The sequence below is a fragment of the Mirounga leonina genome, unplaced genomic scaffold (genome assembly GCF_011800145.1).
Source record: "Mirounga leonina isolate KUSES-001 unplaced genomic scaffold, KU_Mleo_1.0 Mir_95, whole genome shotgun sequence".
Classification (NCBI taxonomy): Eukaryota; Metazoa; Chordata; class Mammalia; order Carnivora; family Phocidae; genus Mirounga; species Mirounga leonina.
In genome coordinates this window covers 12,152,201-12,172,395 of record NW_023270865.1, presented here as the reverse complement: position 1 = coordinate 12,172,395, position 20,195 = coordinate 12,152,201, and the positions used below count along the sequence as shown (strand labels likewise).

General features: G+C 42.1%; 1 protein-coding gene across 2 annotated transcripts in view; it reads right to left on the bottom strand.

Moving 5' to 3' along the window:
* FBXL7 (F-box and leucine rich repeat protein 7) overlaps window positions 1-20,195 on the bottom strand; it is a 373,949-nt gene that overhangs the window by 277,070 nt on the left and 76,684 nt on the right. For both annotated transcript variants that reach the window (XM_034998820.1, XM_034998821.1), the window contains exon 2: window positions 646-735. In XM_034998820.1, the coding sequence (XP_034854711.1) occupies window positions 646-735 (90 nt within the window). The remainder of the gene's footprint in view (window positions 1-645; window positions 736-20,195) is intronic.

Sequence of the window (20,195 nt, the reverse complement as noted above, 5' to 3'; positions counted from 1 at the left end):
AACTACCACAGAAACAGTGATTTCCACACGCAAACAAGTAGTAACACAAAAGCTTCTGGACTAGGCAGAGCAATTAATTCGAACATGTATTACTACATATAGTGAAATTCTATATCAAGAACATCAGTGGAGCTGATCTTTGTCCTGAGAGGCAAGACTTTCTATGTATCTTTTAAATAATCAAACAAACCTCTTTTCCTCCTCCCACATAATGGTTAATTCAAGTTCTACAAATCACATGATTGTGACCCTCCCATTGTCAAAATCCTGAATTCCAATTTTGAAAGTTTTTGCAGGAACTTTCAATTAGAGCACAGGAATTTTACAATCATAGTGTTTTCCACACTGAAAAACAAGACAGATAACATCATGAAGGCTCCCCAAAAGTCAGCCTATTATATTTTCACGAAATAACAGCATTTGCCTTAGAATTGAGACACTTAAATCCTATCAAAACCCTTTTATCAGAAGGCAAGAGCACAGCAACAAAAAAGCAACTTGGGAAACCCTCTGCCTTCTCATTTTTAAGATCTCATATGCTCCCACTCAGTAGAACAGAACTGAGACTCACACATTTTATTTGTTTTCCAAAAATAGCCTGCACTGTGAACACAGGGAGAGAGATAATGAAGACCAGATGCCTACCTTCACTGGTAGCCACATTCTTCTGGGCTTGGGTCGGCGTGTGATCTGTACTTGAACTCACGTCAGATGAGATGCTTGAGCTGCCTTTGCCTAGAGAAAACAGGAATGAGCAGCTTTTGAGTTTTGTAACTTCAGAACTGGACCATGTCTTCCACTCTGTCCCGTAACAAGCCATATCACTGGTTTCCAAGAAAAGAGCCGTAATACCAAGAAGGGAGTTTATTAGGTTTCTTGCCTCTTGCATTACATATCTGACCCATAAGAGTGGAACTAAAGCCCTATTACACTATAGCTCGACTATAAACTCAGACAAGATTATAAAACATATGATAACATAATCTCATTTTGGCATACTTGTGAGTAAGAGAGGACATGTGGGAAACTCATCTACAGTATTAATTTTTTATTTGCAACTCTAAACTATACATTTCCCAGTACAGGACAAAAGCACATCTAAGAATGAGGCATTATCCGAATAGTAAGGACCTGCTGGTTCCAAACAGTGGTATCACCTTAGAAACCAAATTCCCTGTTTTAATAGGTTCTTCTTTAAAAACAAACAAAAGGGCGCCTGGGTGGCTCAGTTGGTTGAGCGACTGCCTTCGGCTCAGGTCATGATCCTGGAGTCCCGGGATCGAGTCCCGCATCGGGCTCCCTGCTCTGCAGGGAGTCTGCTTCTCCCTCTGACCCTCCTCCCTCTCATGCTCTCTGTCTCTCATTCTCTCTGTCTCAAATAAATAAATAAAATCTTTAAAAAAAATAAAAATAAAAAATAAAAAAATAAAAACAAACAAAAAATACTTATGTATCTAACACGGTAGTTATCAAGTGGGGGTGCTTTTTCCCTCAGGGGGACATTTGGCAATGTCTGGTACCATTTTTAGTTGTCACAACTGGGGAGGATGTACTCCTAGAACCTAGTAGGCAGAGGCCAGGGAGGCTGCCAAACATCTTACAACACACAGAACAGCTCCCACAAGAAAGAATTCTCCAGCACAGAACGTCAGTCATGCCCTGGTATAAATAATCTCACTTCAGCTGATAGAAGAGTAACTTTTAATATGAAGATATACACTAATGTTTCTAAACATTCTCAAAATGTCTGCAAATATGAACCCTACTCACTACCTAGTAAGAGAAGTATCAGTGACTGCGGTGAGCAGAGTTCTAAGATAACTCCCATGGTACCTGCTACAGATTGAATGTGTTCCCCCCAACCCCCCAATTCACCTAATCCCCAGTGGGATAGTTTTAGGAGGTGGAACCTTTGGTAGGGGATTAGAGCATAAGGGGGGAGCCTTCACGAATGGGACTGGTGCCCTAACAGAAGAGACCCCTGAGGGCTCCCTGGCCCCTTCCACCATGTGAAGACATATGAAAAAGACAGCTATCTGTGAACCAAGAAGCAGGCTCTCACCAGACGCCTTGCTCTTGGACTCTTCAGCCTCCAGAACTGTAAGAATTAAATTCCTGTTGTTATAAGCCACTAGTCTATGGTATTTTTTTTTGTAGCCACTTGAACAGGCTAAGCTGGTGCCCGTGTCCTTGGTAATGTTCCCTCCAGTGTGGGTAGAACCTGTAACTTGCCTCTACGCAATAGAATATTTCAAGAGTGAGGGGGTTTTGCAGATGCAATTAATTTCCTAATCAGTTGACTTTCATCAAAAGGGAGGCTGTCCTGGGTGGGCCCAGCCTAAATAGGTAAGCTCTCTCCAAGTGTCTAGAGAAGAGACCCTGCCCACTGGCTCTGAAGAAGCAAGCAGCTGTGAGTTCTGCAAGGAAAAGAAATCGGCCAGCAGCCAAGTAAGCGTGGACGGGGACCCACCCAAGCCTCTGATGAGAGCACGGCACTGGCCAGTGTCTTGATCACAACTCTGTGAGACCCAGAACAAAACTCCCAGCTGATCCAAGTCCAGAATTCTGATCCCAGGAAACTGCGAGATAATAAATGTACCTTGCGTTAAGCTGCAGCTAAGTTTGTGGTCATTTGTGATGCGGCAAGAGAAAACTAATATAATGACCATCCAATTCTATCACAAATGAGCTCTTTTTGCTTCACAAGGTATGATCGGAACTCTTACATGTGGCTGAGAAATACATTCCCAGTAGTGCTCCCCGAGCAGAGGCACACACCCCAGTTTGGGGGAGTGCGCCTACGTCGAAACACAGAGCAGAGAAGAACAGATGAGCTTCACTTTAAGAGCTTCAAGGATTTGATTGTGAATGTTGGGAATAACGGAACAACACGAGTTCATGGGTGATACTATCTGAGCAGTCAAAAGGCTGTTGTCTCCCTTTACCACTGCCCATTGCTCACGGTGACTTCTAGCTCTGAGACAAGTCTGTTATTCCTGTTGTCCCCGCCCATTTCACATCCTCCTCCCTGAGAGTTAGCCAAGATGACACAGTAACTCTCCATTAGTTTGTATTTAGCCCATTTCTGTGGCCTGCCATGGTTCACCTTCAGAGAGTGGACATATTGGACCAGGTACATAGTTAAAAGTATGTCAATGTGGTCTCTGACCTCAGTCTGCTGCTCCCTTGTTTTTGACCTTGAATACTCCCTTTTTCCTCCTCCAGGAGGCTCAGTGTCCACATGTGGCAGGAGAGATGGTTGGACTGAGTGATTCCCAGCAGCTCAAATAGTCTGTGATTCTATGAGTCCATTACGGTACTCCTCAAACCTGAGTAATGCCAACACTCCCTTTAATATGGCAAAAAGCATTACTGTTCACCACTAATGGAGACTTAAATTATCTTTAGTATGCTGTTATTTAGTGATGCACAAATGGAAAGCTAAAAATAAACTCCATACGCTTTAACTGATTCAACAATAAGACCAAAACAAAGTAATGAATTAAACACAAAAACAAGAAAGGCCATAAAATTCGAATTAACAGCGTTAATGTGGCAGATGATGTTATTTTGCAGAGAGATTAAATTGCCTTTCAAAATGTAAACATAGTACTTGCTGCTAAAGCCAATGTTCTCTTGGTTTGGCCATACCCATGCTACCCCCCCAGTGAGGGTTCAGCCTGCCCACCATTTTCCTCCCTTCAAACTCAGGAGTCCTTCCTCCCAGAACAGGATGATACATCATCACTGGGCCTTCATTCAGTCTGACTGTTTCACTCATGATCTCTAAATCTGCTCCTCTTTTATTCCTTATTGGCCCATAAGCATTGAAGTAGAATTCTTGCCTTAAAAGATAGGTGTAAACTTGGACAATGAAATCTTGTGGCAGGACTCGTCTATAAAGGAGAACCAGTATACAATGATTTATTGTTTTTATGATTGTCATCAAAACGAAAGCACAAAGTACAATAAATTTCAGAGGAAATTCTCAGACAGGTCTGAAAACAGAATGCAGACGCCTCAGGGGACCACAAACTCCAATTTAAGAAATGCTGGTCTATGAAGAAAGGGAAGAAGATAAAAAAACAAATGATATTTATAGTAACAACTATGTATGCTGTGCCGTGTAGTCTAGTAAATACTTTAAATGTTTCACCACATAGTCACTCTGCCCTGTGGCTATGTTTTGCAATCACTTTTTCATTACTGCCCTCGCCCCCAAGGAAACTTTTGGGACTTTTTCCTAACTATCCCCCAAACGAAATTGTATATAGCCAATATACTATACATCTGTTACACGCTCCATGTAGATCTCTGCTTTTTACAAAAAAAGGAGTTCTCACCCCCCCCCCCCATTAAGAACCAATTTTTGTCCCTTTGAGAACATGGGCCTTTGATAGCACAACACTGAAATTTAACAAATTAATTAAGGAAAGCAAGATAATAGAGAAATACAGTCCACTCTTGTTATTCATGGTAGTTATGTTCTACAAAGTCACCACAAACAATGAACCAACAATACTGGATCACTGATTCTAGGGGAAAGGCAGGATTAGGTTTCAGCCTACTGTTGCTCACAACATTTTTGTCCACCCATCAACACATAACCTTGTTTCACGTGTGTTTCTTTTTTTTTTTTTTTAAGATTTTATTTATTTATTTGAGACAGAGAGAATGAGAGAGAGAGCACATGAGAGCGGGGAGGGTCCAGAGGGAGAAGCAGAGCAGGGAGCCCGATGCGGGACTCGATCCCGGGACTCCAGGATCATGACCTGAGCCGAAGGCAGTTGCCTAACCGACTGAGCCACCCAGGCGCCCTCACGTGTGTTTCTGTTTAAAGACATCTTATTAATATATACTGTTGATTGATCAGCACTGAACTTGTGGCCAACGGTGCTATAATTCAAACTTAAATGAACTTTATCTAATAATACATGTGAGGCACCTCACAACCTTCTCACACTTAGGAACACCAGACAGCCCTTCAGCATGATGCTTGAAGGTCACCTTAGGTAGTGAAACCACCAATAAAACTCACAAAAATAAAAAATAAAAAATGTGGTGGTAAATAGACTGCAAAAAGGACACTTATTTATAGTATGAGAGCTGAAACAAGGAGGCGATATCACCTTGTTCATCCCCAGCTGGGAACGTGCACGCTGGGAGACTCAGATTTTTCGCCACTCTGCTCATGTTCGTGAATGACCATGAAAGCATGATGAGTACTGATTTGGGGGATACAAATAAATTTTAGCAAGTAGACAAATTTGCAAATATGGAATCCGCAAATAGTGAGAATCACCTGTATATAATCTTGTATCACATATGGTTCCACAGCTTGTAGACAGCTTTCATGTGGACTGGAGTGAGTATAGTCCAGGGTCAGGAGGCCAGGGCTCCTACCTGGATTTGCCATATACTAGTGTTGGGCAAATTAATAAACCCCTCTATGCTTTAGTTTTTTTCAGCTATAAACGGGGTGGGGATGAGCCATCCCTGCCTCCTAGGGCTGTTTTTAAAAGTCAATAAAATAATCCAAATACAGCACTTAGGAAATTCTCCACAAATCTCAGAATAATGGGGTTCATATTTTGGATGCTATTACTATGCTTTGTTTCTACCTTGCTTCTGGAAGCACAACCATCTCCCCAGTGAGTTCAGGAAAAAGGTGTATATTTCAGGGTGGGGAGTTTACAGGAGGAACTCAAGAAGGAATGAACGAGGTGATATGTGGCTCCTAATAGTCAAAAACAAAAATCAGAAGTATAACGATGTTCTTACAAGACAAGCTATTGTCTTAGAAAGATTGTCCTACATTTCTCACCTTCAGACAGTCTTTGGTTTAATAACTATTGTCTATACCTTGGGCAAATTGACACATAAAACTGTCTGTCCATCATAGCGCATCAGACCACATGAATTTAAAATCCCTATCTACCAGTTCCAAGCAATGTGTCTAGGAGAAAATCTCTCAGATTCTCTAAAGTTCATTGTCTTTATCCATAAAGTAGGGATAAAAACAAATAAAAAAACATTACCCATTGCCTCTACTATAAATGGGGAATTGGACCCACCCTTCAGTGTTTGGGGGACATTGCTAGGAGGAATAAATGGGCTCCAGCTGGTAAAGCATTCAATCATATCAAGAGCCCACCCTGTGATTATTTAGTACTGACCAATTTATCACAGTCTAATTTGTATCAGGAAACAAGAAGTGAAATTTAAAACAGTAATTATTATTATACTATTATATGGGCATAGAATAGTAAATAAATATTATATACACATGTAAATTAAACTACATATACCTTATATAGCTAGCAAAAATCCCTCTGGTATGAGCAAGGCTGACAATTCTGCTCTCTATCTAACTGCTTTACCTACATGAAAGTTTGTTTATCTGACCAATGGCCAAAACCCTCATTAGGGGTTATGAGCATATCAGAACTATGTCTGTTAGATTTGGTAAAGTACAAAGTTGCACTTTATTTAATATCCTCCCAATTGGGCTAAAGGCTCAAATGAGGACAGTTGAACAAACAACTAGGTATCAAATACAAATACATACCAAAGCAAGTGAAGACTAATGCACGGATGTTGGTCAATGTTATTTGTAACAGATTAACATACATACATATAATTCTCAATCATAGTGTGGAGAAACTAATCAGCAGACTGATCATCCAGATCAGTTGGGGCACACGGTTAATCCAGGGACGTTAGCAGAAGGAAGTTTCTAGCCATGCATTCCTTCTGTTAGAATGTGCCACGTTTCCCCAGTGTTTGAAGAGAAAGACAATGTTCATTCAATGGGGATTCTATTGTAGAGAGTGATTTTAAGTCTATTTTATTTTTTAAATATTTTATTTATTTATTGGAGAGAGAGAGAGAGAGAGAGAGAAGGCAGGGGGGAGGGGCAGAGGGGGAAGGAGAGAGAATCTCAAGCAGAGTCCCCACTAACCGTGGAGCTTGACATCAATCTCACGACCCTGAGATCATGACCTGAGCCACAGCCAAGAGTTGGATGCTTAACCAACTGAGCCATCCAGGAGCCGCTTGTCTCTTCATTTTACAATTCCCATATGTAAAACTGCAAAACTAAGTTTCTTCTCTCTTCTCCTTCCCAGTGCCCAGGCTGATTTTGTAAATGCAGGTATTTGAAACAAGACAGTCGGACATTCCATTGTGATTTATTGATAACATGAGGAAGGTAAAGGGTAGAATAGAAAAGATCAATCTATATATGACAAAAAAATGAATGAATGGGTCTTATAATCTTCAACATTCTTAAGAGTCCAAGAAATTACTTGCAAAATTGATTTCTTATATAACTTCCAGATTATATGCACTGAATTCATTCCTGTGGGTTTCACCACAAACTTCTGATATGAAATCCACCAACAAGCACACAGGCCGACGTAGGGGCCTCAGCCCATTACATTTCCTGTTTCTCTCCAGTACCTTGTTTTCAAGCTGCTGTTGGCACACCATGACAGCCTGGTTCAATACTAAATGTCTACACCAAATGAAAGAATTTTTTTCAGTATCTTAGAATTAGATCACGGGAGTGGTGGGTCATATTTGTGTGTTGAATTCACTGTTATTTTCCTGATTGTTATCTTGAGATAATTTCTTACCTTCTTTGATCCACAGTTCAAGTGTCTATTTGTAAAGAATAATAATACTAGTTATCTCAAAGAATGATCTGGCTTAATCCCCAGCCCAGGTGCATATTGGGTTTTGAAAAGAAACTGTTATCGTGAAAGCATATTAGCTCTCCAGAGTAAGAAACCTTGAAGTAGAGGGAAATGAGGAATCAAATCCTAAACTCTCTGCTTTACTTTACTGTGAGCAAAAATCAATAGATGGTGCCCTTTGTGTTTCCATCTCCTCCAGAGAAGACCAGAACAGGAGATGAAGAGGATGAGAGGAAGAAACGAATGGAAACAGAAGGGGAAACCTCAGCCCTGATGTTCTTTTTATTTCAAGCCATGTAATGCCCTAACTGGTATTTTCCTTATGCCAATTTCCCAAAGCACCTAGCAAGTGATCTCAGGGCCACTGAGCAGGATACATCTGCAATGCACCGGCAGTCCAGGGCAGAGCTGGAAAACAAGGTAGTTAAGTGAGCACCTGCTTCATGCCCAGGCTGCGGTGTGCTGGCCCCTTCCGCTAAGAAGCTGCCATTCTTATAGGTTTATATTAAGCCTAAGAAAAGCCAAGGCCATGGGTGCCCAAGTGGCTCAGATGGTTAAGCATCTGCCTTTGGCTCAGGTCATGATCTCACGGTCCTGGGATGGAGCCCTATGCCAGGCTCCCTGCTCAGCGGGGAACCTGCTTCTCCTTCTCCCTCTGCCCCCCATCATGCTTGCTCTCTCTCTCTGCGTAGTGCTCTCTCTTTCTCAAATAAATAAATAAAAATTCTTAAAAAAAAAAAGAAAGAAAGAAAAGAAAAGCCAAGGACACTTTTCAGCATTTGCCTCATTGCTGAGAGATGCTGTCACCACTCAAACACTTGGTTCAGAGTGGTGGCATTTTTAAATCCCATTAAAAATATGTATAACATAAAATTTGCCATAAAATGTGACTATTTTTAAGTGTACAATGTAGTGGCATTATTTACATTCATAGTGTTGTGCAACCATCATTCCTATTCCCGAAATTTTTCATTACCTGACACAGAAATCCTGTATCCATTAATCAGTAACTCCCCATTCCTCCCTCCCCCAGCTGCTGGTAACCTCTGATCTGCTTTCTGTCCCTGTGAATTAGCCTATCCTGGATACAGCACCTAAGTGGAATAATCCAATTATTTGTCCTTTTGTGTCTGACTTATTGCACTTTTTCTTTTTTTTCAAGATTTTATTTATTTATTTATTTATTTATTTATTTGAGAGAGCGAGAGAGAGAACAAGCAGTGGGGAGGGGCAGAGGGAGAGAGAGAGGGAAGCAGACTCTCCACTGAGCAGGGAGCGTGACATGGGGCTCGATCCCAGGACCCAGAGATCATGACCTGAGCTGAAGGCAGACACTCAACCCACTGAGCCACCCAGTCACCCCATTGTTTCACTTCTTCAAGGCTTCTTCAGGCTTTAGCATGTATCAGTACTTCATTCCTTTTTACGGCTGAATAATACTTCATCGTGTATATACACCCTGTTCTGTTTATTCGTTTCTCTGTTGAGGGGCTTTTGTCTGTTGACTCCTCTTTTGGCTAGGGTGGGTAATGATGCAATGACAGGGTGCTGGCTTTGATTGCTTGTGGTTTTTAACTTTCAGACTTCTGGTGCATGTTGTTTCCAACCGAAATCAGATCCTGAGTGCTGTGGCTGGAGCCGGCGAACAAAGTACACAGAGTCCTTCCAGGAGAGAAAAACGGGACAACCCCACCGCTGAGTCAGCAGCTCCTCGAGAGCCATCTGCAGCCCTGCCACAGCCCCCAGGAACGGAATGTCAAGCAAGGATGGCAGGAGTGTTGAATTACCTCCAGGCAGGGCTGGATGGCCACTACTGCTGGGAGCAGCGGATCTAGAACCGAAAGCCAGCACCCGGCACCGACGCTGGCCGAGCAGACATCAGGCTTCAGGATCCAAACACACACCTGGGCACCAGCTCTGCTCTCGGAAGGCTGCGAGGCTCTGACTGCACACTCGGGGGCTTCCTCCTTCTCCCCAAATGGGGACTGTGCACGCTCTCTCTCTAAGAAAGGCAAGAGCTCCTGCCTCATGTAAGACAGGCAGGAGGGGGTGTCCCACTCCCAAACCACAGCAGCAAAACCGTGATGTGTGAAATGCAAGCCCAGGGCTTAACCACACACGACCCTGAAGGACAGCCAATCATTTAAATAGTGTTAGCTTCGAAGCCAAAGGGTAAACAGAGAAAGACTCAAACAGAAATAATTTAAGTTGATCAGCAGTCAGCACACCCTCGTGTCATTCTTTGTCTAGGGGGAAGACAGAAGGCCTCCTTAGACACAAATCTCAATTAAAACCCATCTCTTCTGCAAGCCTCCTGTATGCTGTGATAAAGAAAAAGAAAGGGGCATGACTTTGACAAATCCTTGGAAGGTGGCAGATGGCCACAAGTGGGCGGGCTGCTTTAGACCTGAACTTTGTCTCCACCACTAAGTACGTGGTGGAGCCTCAGGCCATTTCCTTACTTTTGAGTAGCAGTTACTCCATCTTAAAATGGGGCACTGCTGAGTCCACACTCACAGAACAGCCGAGAGAATAAAATGATGTAAGGTAATTGCTTAGAATGGCATATACATATAAAAGATACTTAATACATGCTAGCTCTTCCCGATCAACATCCTCAATCAATAACTCAGTTTAATTCAACAAATAATATGTGAAACCTAATGCATGCAGAGGATGATGATTAGCTTTAGAAAAAGCAAGACAAGTCATATTGGGTTGGGGAGATAAACCACAGACACATGAATAGAACTGAACATAAATGCAGTGTGGTTAAGTTTCTAAGTCAGATCAGTGAGTGGCATCCCCAAATACTATCTGATTCACAAAGTTTCATTGCTGTTTAGTGTGACTGCTTTTTTTTTACATATAATGACATTAAAGATATGTAGATATGATGGATTTCAATGTCTGTCTTCTCCACTGGATCCTTAACTCCATGAGGGTAGGTTCTCCATACCTGTTTTCTTCACTGCTGTGACCCCCCCCAAAGCAAGCACTGTGCTTGGCATACTGTACACACTCAGTCCATATGTGTTGAATAAGTTGGCACAAGAGGGAGGTCCTGACTGAGTGAATAAACTGGAAATTCTTTTTTTTTTTTTGAAGTGGACTCCACACCCAGCATGGAGTCCACCGCAGGGCTTGAACTCCAAACTCTGAGATCAAGACCAGAGCTGAGATCAAGAGTTGAACACTTAACCGACTGAGCCATCCAAGTGCCCCTGGAAATTGATTTCTAATGGAATAACCTGGCCCTGGAATGTTTCCTAATAAGCACCATCCCTTCCTTACAGACACCACTCAAATCTATGTTAACCCAAAAGACAGTCTTTACACAATGGCTATGTGTTAAGCATGCAAAATAGAACTTAGAAAATTCATACAGATTCCCGGTGATGACATAATATACAGTACTCTGTACTAGGTTCCCAGGCAGGCCTTCACAAATTACCACTAACTAGGTGGCTTAAAATAACAGAAACGTACTGTCTCACAGTCTTGGAAGCTAGAGGTCTGAAATCCAGGGGTTCAATCAATTCTCCAAGAGGGAGACTTCATCCCATGCCTCTCTCCCAACTTCTGGTGGTTGCCAGCAACCCATGCCATTCCTTAGTTTGTGGCAACAGAACGGGAGTTCTCTGGTCATCATGTGGCTGTCTTCGCTCCATGTGTCTCTGCGTCCCTTCTCATAAAGACACCAGCTATAATGGATTAAGGGCCCACCCTACTCCAGTGTGCCCTCAGGTTAACTAATGACATCTGCAATGACCCTATTTCCAACGAAGGTCACATTCTGATGCTCCAGCAAGGATATAAAGTAGTGTTGGGGGGGAGTGGGGGGACACTTTCCAACCCAGTAGATACCCCAACACCATTTTCTGCAGAATTAAACAGAAAGCAGAAAACCCTGCCCTGAGTCTATCATACAAGCATTTACTCCAGTCTGATTGCATGGCAACATTACCGTGGGTGGAAAAGATTAGCAAGTAAGATTGAATGCCTCGTGGAACGCACCAAGTCCTGACAGAGTCTCCCAGCTTGTGAAAAGGCAAGCACTTAGCACTCCATCACCGGTGGTTGTAGGTTGAAAAGGCCGGACAGTATTTCACTAAAGGCACCAGGCAGAGGCTGCCCCTCCCTCGTTCCCCAGCCTCACAGCTACCTACGGGCCTTCAGGCAACTGCCCAAGAATTAACACAAAAGTCATGGAGACAGATGCTGGTGCTGCCGACAGATGGTGCCTCCCAGCTGGGTTTCTGAGCCAGGTAATGAGAGGATCACACCATGGACCGGCGAAAGGGTATGTGCACCTGCACAAGAATTTCCACTGTACTCTAAGTCACTCAAAAGACCTTTTTACACCAGCGGCAACCTCCCTGTAAGTTGTACCAGCGATTTTCCTCCAGTGTTCTGAAGGGCTGCTGCGGTCCAAAGACCATGAGAAGACTTTGCCTCGTTTAATGTGATGCACAAGGAAAGACGAGAGTTCTTTTTGAAGTTCATTGCTGTTTCAGCAAGGTCTGGGAAGGGCTTCACAGCTCTGTGTTCATTTCCTGGCATCAAGAGCCTCTGGTGCCAATAAATTCATACTTGCCTCTTCTGACCCCTCATTCACTCACTTATTCAGTCAACATGCCATGTGCCAGACCCCATCTTACACACAATTCCATGATCAAGCCATCTTGGTGGTAGAAGCTACTTTGCTGCAGGATCTTAAAGGCAGGGAAAGAGGAAAGAAAATGCCAACTCCACCTTTTAACAGAGAGTCTAGAGAAAGGACAGGCAGCAACAGCCTTTGAGTCTTTGTGGTTTTCTGTGGTTCAACCCATCAAAAACCAGTCACCGACTTTATACCCCATGGCCACTCTGATTTCAGAATTTTTATACAAAGCACATTTGTATGTATTTCCCTTAATTATCACTGATGATCAAGGTAAATTAGTGGAAATTCTGAATAATAAATTCTTAGAAGGCACTGATTCTCCTCCTTTCGCACATAAGCAGTAAATCAACCAACAGTGAAAGGGGGAAAAGGCTATATATTTCAGAACTTAATCTTATTTAATATAAGACAATCTTAGGACCTTATTATGTTCCCCATTCCACCTTGGGCAAAATTCTATTTTCAAAATTCTGTGTGGGGCGGGGGGAGCTGCCTGGGTGGCTCAGTCGGTTAAGCGTCTGTCTTTAGCTCAAGTTATGATCTCGGGGTCCTGGGATCGAGCCCCATGTCAGGCTCCCTGCTCAGCAGGGAGTCTATTTCCCCCTCCCCCCTGCTCATGCACAGGTGTGCACACACAAGCACTCTCTCTCTCTCAAATAAATAAATAAAATATTTTTAAAAGATTCTATATAAGGGAACCAAAAAAGATCCAAGCATCGCTCCTTGGTAAAGAGGATTATAACAAAAAAGTGTCCCTACCCCAGAAGACACAGGTGCCTGATACTGTTGAGAAAGCACTGAAATGAAGAAACTGGAATTCTCAGCTCAAGATCCACATTCACTCCTTGACTAGCCAGGAGGCCCTGAGGAGCTACTCAGGACTTCTCAGCAAACACCCCGACACCTCTTACTAGGGGAGAGGGAAACTGGAGGAGGTCATAGTCAAGTTTTCAACTGCCACATTCTCTACATCCCCCAGACTCAAAAAGTAACCAACTTCATAGCAAGACTACAAAGTGCTCACAACCATAACCTGAGATTCAAAAGACCTAAAAATTAGTTAAAAGTGGAATGACAGAGACAGAGTTGTTAGCCAACTTCCTCCTTCCTCTACTGAATTGAAATTATATGTAATTATATATGTGTGTGTATATATATATAATACATGTATTATATGTGATACATATATGTAATATATACATGTATACATACACATGTAATGTGTCCCTACTGTTGAACGGCTTTGGCCATTGAACTGCCCCTCCTTATCTGCCCAGTAGGGACGTGTACATATACATGTAATACATATATATATATATATACATACATACATACATACATATATATATATAATTCCTCGCATCGAGCTCCCACACCTCCTCCATTTCCCTTGAGTTGGGAGAAGTTTTCCTTAGGTCCATGGTGGGAAACGACAATTCTATCTCATAGGAGCAGTATCCTTGCCAGTACGCATCTCTGAGAAAGTATGAATGGCAACAACAGAGTATCTCACAGAGGGCCAGACTCCTTCTAAGTCCTGACTCAAAAGAAGGAGAGGCTAAAGCAGTAGACTGAATGCAGTGATCACCCACCCCTGAGTCCATTCCATCCCCGTGACTTGGTGTAGCTGTCTCATGGTTGGGTGGGAGAAACTTCATTCTAGCTCCAGCACAGAGCTCTACCTGTCCTGAGTCTATCATCATGAACCAGCCCTCACTGCACAGTGATTGGCTGGGCAGACAGTGAGGGGCAGTTTAATGGCCAAAGCTGTTCAACAGTAGGGACCAAGATGCTCTCTCTCCCTCTCTGGATATAATCCTAGTAGTTGTTAGCAGCCAGATTGTATTAAAAAGGAGCGTCCCCCTGGGCGTAAAGATGCACAAAGCAAAACAGAAAGATGGAAATAAATCAGGTAAGGACATCACTAAGATATTACCAATATAAAACAGTTCTGACGCCTGCCCTACTACTGGAATTCTGTTACGTCAATCTATGAGGGACAAAGGAAGAGGTCTGTCTGCTGCACCTAGTGGCGAACAGTGGAACTGCAGAAGTTTTAGGCTTAAAGCTACAACTTGCAAAGCAAGAAAAAAAATTCATCCTAAAGGTAAGATATTTTTTCCAGGTGAAAGCAGCACTTTCTTACTTTAAAGACTGACTCTATGAAAGGCTAAATAAGTGTGAAGTAGTAATTTTAACAATGATGAATTGTAATATTTTAAACAAGCAGAACCAAGTAAAATAAGAAGCAGTATATATAGCCACATGATAAATCTGATAAGGTTTCCAGACCAGGGAAATAGTTTAATTTGCTCCGGGCAATGAACAGATGATTTGGTAGGTCTTTTTCTTTTGAAAACCTTAATTCGGCCTCCACCTATAATCTATGCTGTATTTTTCAAAGTTTTATGCATTAACAAAACAAAACAAAAAAATCACTCTCCCTAAATTTTGCATTTACAGCCCTTTTATCATATAAATTGCGGTCATAACCTAACTTGAGGCTTGTCGGGGCCAGTGAAGGGAAAGGTCTGGCTTCTATAAAATGAGATACATTAAACAAAATAAATCTTGCCTGAAACTGAAATAGTTCTTGAACACAGCAACTTAGGAGCTAATCCCTCCTTTCTTTTAAAAATACAATAGCTTTGCCTTTTGGCCAAAATAGATATACTTCACAAATATCTATTGCTCCTTTCTTCATTCTCTTTCTTGATGTACCAATACTTGGCTGATAGCTGTAAAATTTCCTAGAATTCTTTTCCCAAACTCCTCTCGCACAAAGTCTTTGATTCATCCATGAAGGTGACAGGGCATTCTGACCATCCCATCTAGTCTGAAGGAAGAATAAGGTTCAGGGATTTAAAGTTTCAAGCTAGGCATTAATGTCTTCCTCTATTCTAAGCATTCATTCACCTCCTTGTAAGACTTATACTCATCTTAAAAAGCAAACTGCATTTGATAAATACATTTTGTGGAACCCAGATAGGAACTCTAGAGTATGTTTATGCTATGAGTATGTTCATAAAGACTTTGTTGGAATGCAATTTACAGGGCTTTAACTCATTTAAATAAAAAGTAAGAATTTCAGGCATTTGTGATGGTATTTTTTTCTCAATGTGATACTATCTAGGGAAATGTTTTCAGATTTGGGACAGGCAGAATAATCTTGCCTGCCTCAAGATTTATATATCTTTTATAAAAAAGAGATAGAATTAGGGGCGCCTGGGTGGCTCAGTCATTAAGCGTCTGCCTTTGGCTCAGGTCATGTTCCTGGGGTCCTGGGATGGAGCCCCGTGTTGGGCTTCCTGCTCAGAGGGAAACCTGCTTCTCCCTCTCCCTCTCCCTCTGCTGCTCTGCGGTGCCCTCTCTCTGTCAAATAAATAAATAAAATATTTAACAACAAAAAAGAGATAGAATTAAATATTTTGGCTCTGTTTTCCCTCCTGCCTTCACTATTCCATCTTCCCCATCTTTTCAAGGTGTCACCAACGTAGATGCTGGTACTTGCATCATCTGATCATGTCACCAGCCCAGTTTAAAACTGCCTAACAGTTTCCTCTTGGGTTCTGGCTTAAGCCCAAACTCTCTACAATGGCCCATGAGGCTCTGTATGTTGAAGAGCCAGCTGACTGCCCTTCACTCAGAACTCACCCCAAGGATCCCCTTGGAAGGTCTCTGTCTGTTGAGATCACTACTATCCACACTGCCAGGTGCTTGGAGATATTCAATAAATATTTGTTGAATGAACGAGGTAATACTTATGTAAATATAGCCTTTCCCTTTTAGATTTATCCAAATTTCAAAACTAACAAGTTTTTAAAATACAAACCATCTTAAGTACAGAAAAATTTTTAAAAAATCATATAGATCAATATGAGACAGACAATGAGTCTGGATATTGATCAGTGAAAGGAAATGCCACTTATATCACTTTAAGTTCATGAAAAACTACTTAAAGTAGTTTATTGCCAAGTGGAAATTGAACAGGGGTTATGAGAAAAATAAACTAATGAGCACGGATCAGAAAATAAATTAGTTGGAGGTAAGGGAGGAAGATGCTGGGGGACCAGCCCTAGCCCATTACTATAATATAAAGGTATACCCATTAGGTCAGGGTGTTACAGATAGGAGAGAAATATCAATGGGGCAGAAAGGAAGCCCAGAGATAAATTCATACATAAATGGTGAAGGCAGAAATGTAACACAAAAAAATCAGTGCAGAAAGGAAGAATTGACAACTGGGACAGCTAGGTATCTATTTAAAAAAAAAAAATCCTCATCCTCATCCTACTCAAAAATAAAGTGTAACAGTCAAAATAACAATTTTTTTAAAAATAAGTAAATATTTATCAAATTTCTGGAAGGCAGAAGTCTACTAACCTAAAGCTAACAGGAGAAAGTGCAAAGAAAACTATCAAGAGCTTCAACCATATAAAAATTTTGAACTTCTCTACATCAAAAATAAACAAAGAGTAACATATATAATTGAAGCCAAACAATCGTTTAGGGGAAAAAAAATCATAGGGGGCAAATGTCTTTATTGTTCGAGGAACTTAGGCAATCGCTCAAAAACCACTAAGACTAACAACATACAAATCAGGAAAGGACAACAATAGGTGATTCCCCAGAGAAAAACCACACATGGTATCATAGAATTTGAAATGTAGTTTCACTCACTGATAGAAGCCAAACAAAGTGTTTGTTTTAATGGGAATATCCATTGTACCCAGAATAAATAGATACAAACACTTTAAAGTGTCTGGCAACATGCACATCAAAAGCCTTGACAGAGCTGAAGCCCTTTTATCCAGCAATTCCACTTGTCATTAAATTAATACAGGAGTCAGTCTGCCACTTCCGTACCTAATATATTCTTGAATTTGTCTTTACAAGCAACCATAGGCAAGTCAAGCAGCTGACCATGTTGTTAAGAGGCAGGACAGGCTACACGACGGGTGAGCCCCAGAGCAAAATGAAAACGTGTGGCCCTTCTTAAAATGTGATTAGGAATTTCAAGAGGGCAACAGCAGAGCATTAAACTAAGCATGGGACCCTTTGGAACACAGGGCTCTCTGTGTCTGCAAAAGGTAGAAAATCCATGGAGCCGGCCCTATTAGGGGGTATTCTGTACCCAGACTGCTGGGGGGTGGTGGAGGAGGAGAATTCTTACTGTGGTTCCTGCAGGCATTGCCCTTCTGATCCTGCTTAGTGGGTGAAAGCCTTGGGATGGATTAGGGAGAGCACTGGATGTTAAGAGGAAAGGTCTTGTTCCCTAGGGAAAGGGGAAAGTAGGTCATGGAGATGATACACCTGAGTAAACACTCGTACGAAAGCCTGGGCATTTACAAGGCGGCCCCTAGTACTGTCCTCTCTTCATGGCACTTAGTGGGCATCCAGAGCAGGAGCCCGGTCTCTCTTCCTTCCCCCTGTGCCGCAACAGAAGTCAGACAGATAACCCAACCAGCTTCGTTCCCACCCCGCCCAGCCCTCTCTTGCCACTGGACAAGAAAGGCTACTAGGGTAGCCATGGGGATGCCACTGCCCCTAGAGACTGGTTCCTTGATGTCTCTCAAATCGAGGAAGGCTATGGCTAAGGGACAGGAGATAATGGATAATTATCAAGTCTGCTTGTATGTCACTGAATAAACTCAGCATGCAAAAGGTGCTTTAGGAATAGCAATATATAAAAATTTGTGAGTATTTGAAAGTTGACATTCATCTTTATCTTAATGTGGGGTACACATATTTAAAAATATAGAATTGAAGAATTAGTAACTAATTCTGAATAATTTGTTGTCTACTTATTTATTTGTTTGTTTGTTTTTTTAATTTTTTAGATGGGGAGTGGGAGGGCAGAGGGAGAGAGAGAGAGAATCTCAAGCAGGCTCCACAGCCAGCGTGGAGCCCGACATGGCGCTCGATCTCACGACCCTGAGATCATGACCTGATCTGAAATCAAGAGTCAGATGCTTAATCAACTGAGGCACCCGGGTGCCCCTGTTGTCTATTTAGAAACAAAACAAAACAAACTCTGTCTGCACATACACACAGATCTTCATATTACACAAAATCAATTCCTACTACGATTTGTCCATCTGAAAGCACCAGAATTTACTTTAAAACGTTTTTTTCTTACTTATTTCAAAAGCAAACCTTAGCCCAGTTTCGGCACGAGCAGACATTCTGACGTGGCAGGTTGCATGCTGTTGAGGCAAGAGCCCTTTTTCTTGCAGATGAGAGCACATCCTTCTAACCCCAACACTGTACTCGAGCAAACCTCACAGTATCTCTGAGCCTCCACTTTATGCTTCTGTCAGGTGAGAAGATTAGGGCTGAGACATTCCCCAAGCTCTCCCAGCAGCCAACCCCTACTGAGCACATTCTGCAATCTTATTATTCCACCCCATGAGATAAGACCCATGTTACTCTCCCTTTGTCCACAGAAGGAAGCTAAGGCATAGACTGTGTAACCTTCCCCACACTTATAAAGAAAAGCACCAGGCATTAGACACCTCAGTCACCATATGACGTCATTGCTTAATTTTTTTTTTTTTTAATAGCCTCGTAGGGAAAAGCCCAAATACTAGAATCAGTGCACTTGGATTTGAACTCTTTGTCACTTATCACTCCTTTGACTTTGGAAAGATACTGAACTGTCTGTCTCAGTGTCGTTTTTATAAAATGGGGTCCCAGAGTGGTGGGTTTCCTGTGAATTAACACATGAAAAGCACATAGTTTGATGCTTGGCACATCGTAAGCACTTGGCAAATATTACCTATTATTATTGTTCTGAGTGTGGATTAATACATTTGTATGATACTTCAAAATTAAGATCCTACATCAGCACTTTAATCTAAGCAATTTATTCTGGATTAATTATCAGATGAAAGAATTCAGACCAGGGCTCTCTTTCCCACTGGTTTTTTTGTTGCTGGATTGGCCAATCTGGTCTGCGGGTCATTCCCCAAGCTCACCACCTTGTGCCCGGTCCCATCTTTCCCACTAGCTTAGAGTGACATCTCTTTCTCACATAAATATGACCCTCACCATTGTCAGTTCTTCCGGGACAGCCTTCTATGGGTCTCAGGGACCCCCACCCCACTTGGAATGTTTGTACCATTTACAGTCATTTGGCACTTAAAATTGTAATAATCACAGCTGACATTTATAGCTATTACATGAATACGCTGATTTGTGTTTACATGTACCTTCTCACTGCTTTGGCATTCCTAACTTCTTTCCTGCCCCAGGATCACAGCCTCGAGAGCCACACTGCAGCTGGCAAAAGGCCCGTGTCATGAAGGCCTCAAGAGAAGAAGTTCACTGTTGATGGCAGTGCGCAATGAAATGGGAAAGAAGATGAGAAAGCCACCGTGGACTTCTTCTCACCTGCAGATATATTTTGCCAATGTAAATGACAAGATTCTATCACAGTGTGCACAGATCCACACAGGAGAATAACAAAGTAACTAAAGTTAGCAATGGAGACCAACACAGAGAATTTAGAGAGAGAGATGGCATTTCCATCACAACCAAGAACTTTCATAATATGCAAAGAAGAGAGTTGGTTCTGGCAGTTTTGTCAGCAGCCCCTGGAATACAGAGTCAAAGTACAGGTTATTATGGAAAGGCCAGTCTAAAATTCTAGAAACCTGAATTCTGGAACATGTCCCAGGCCACCTGTGAGTCTCTACTGTGGACCTGCCCCTTTTCTAAAATCAATTTTCCTGGTTCTGTAAGCCTATCTTCAGCTTTATTATCCAAAGCAAAGCCCACAGGCACCCTGCACCATTCATCTGCTGGGAATAGCAATTCATGCTCCTGTTCTT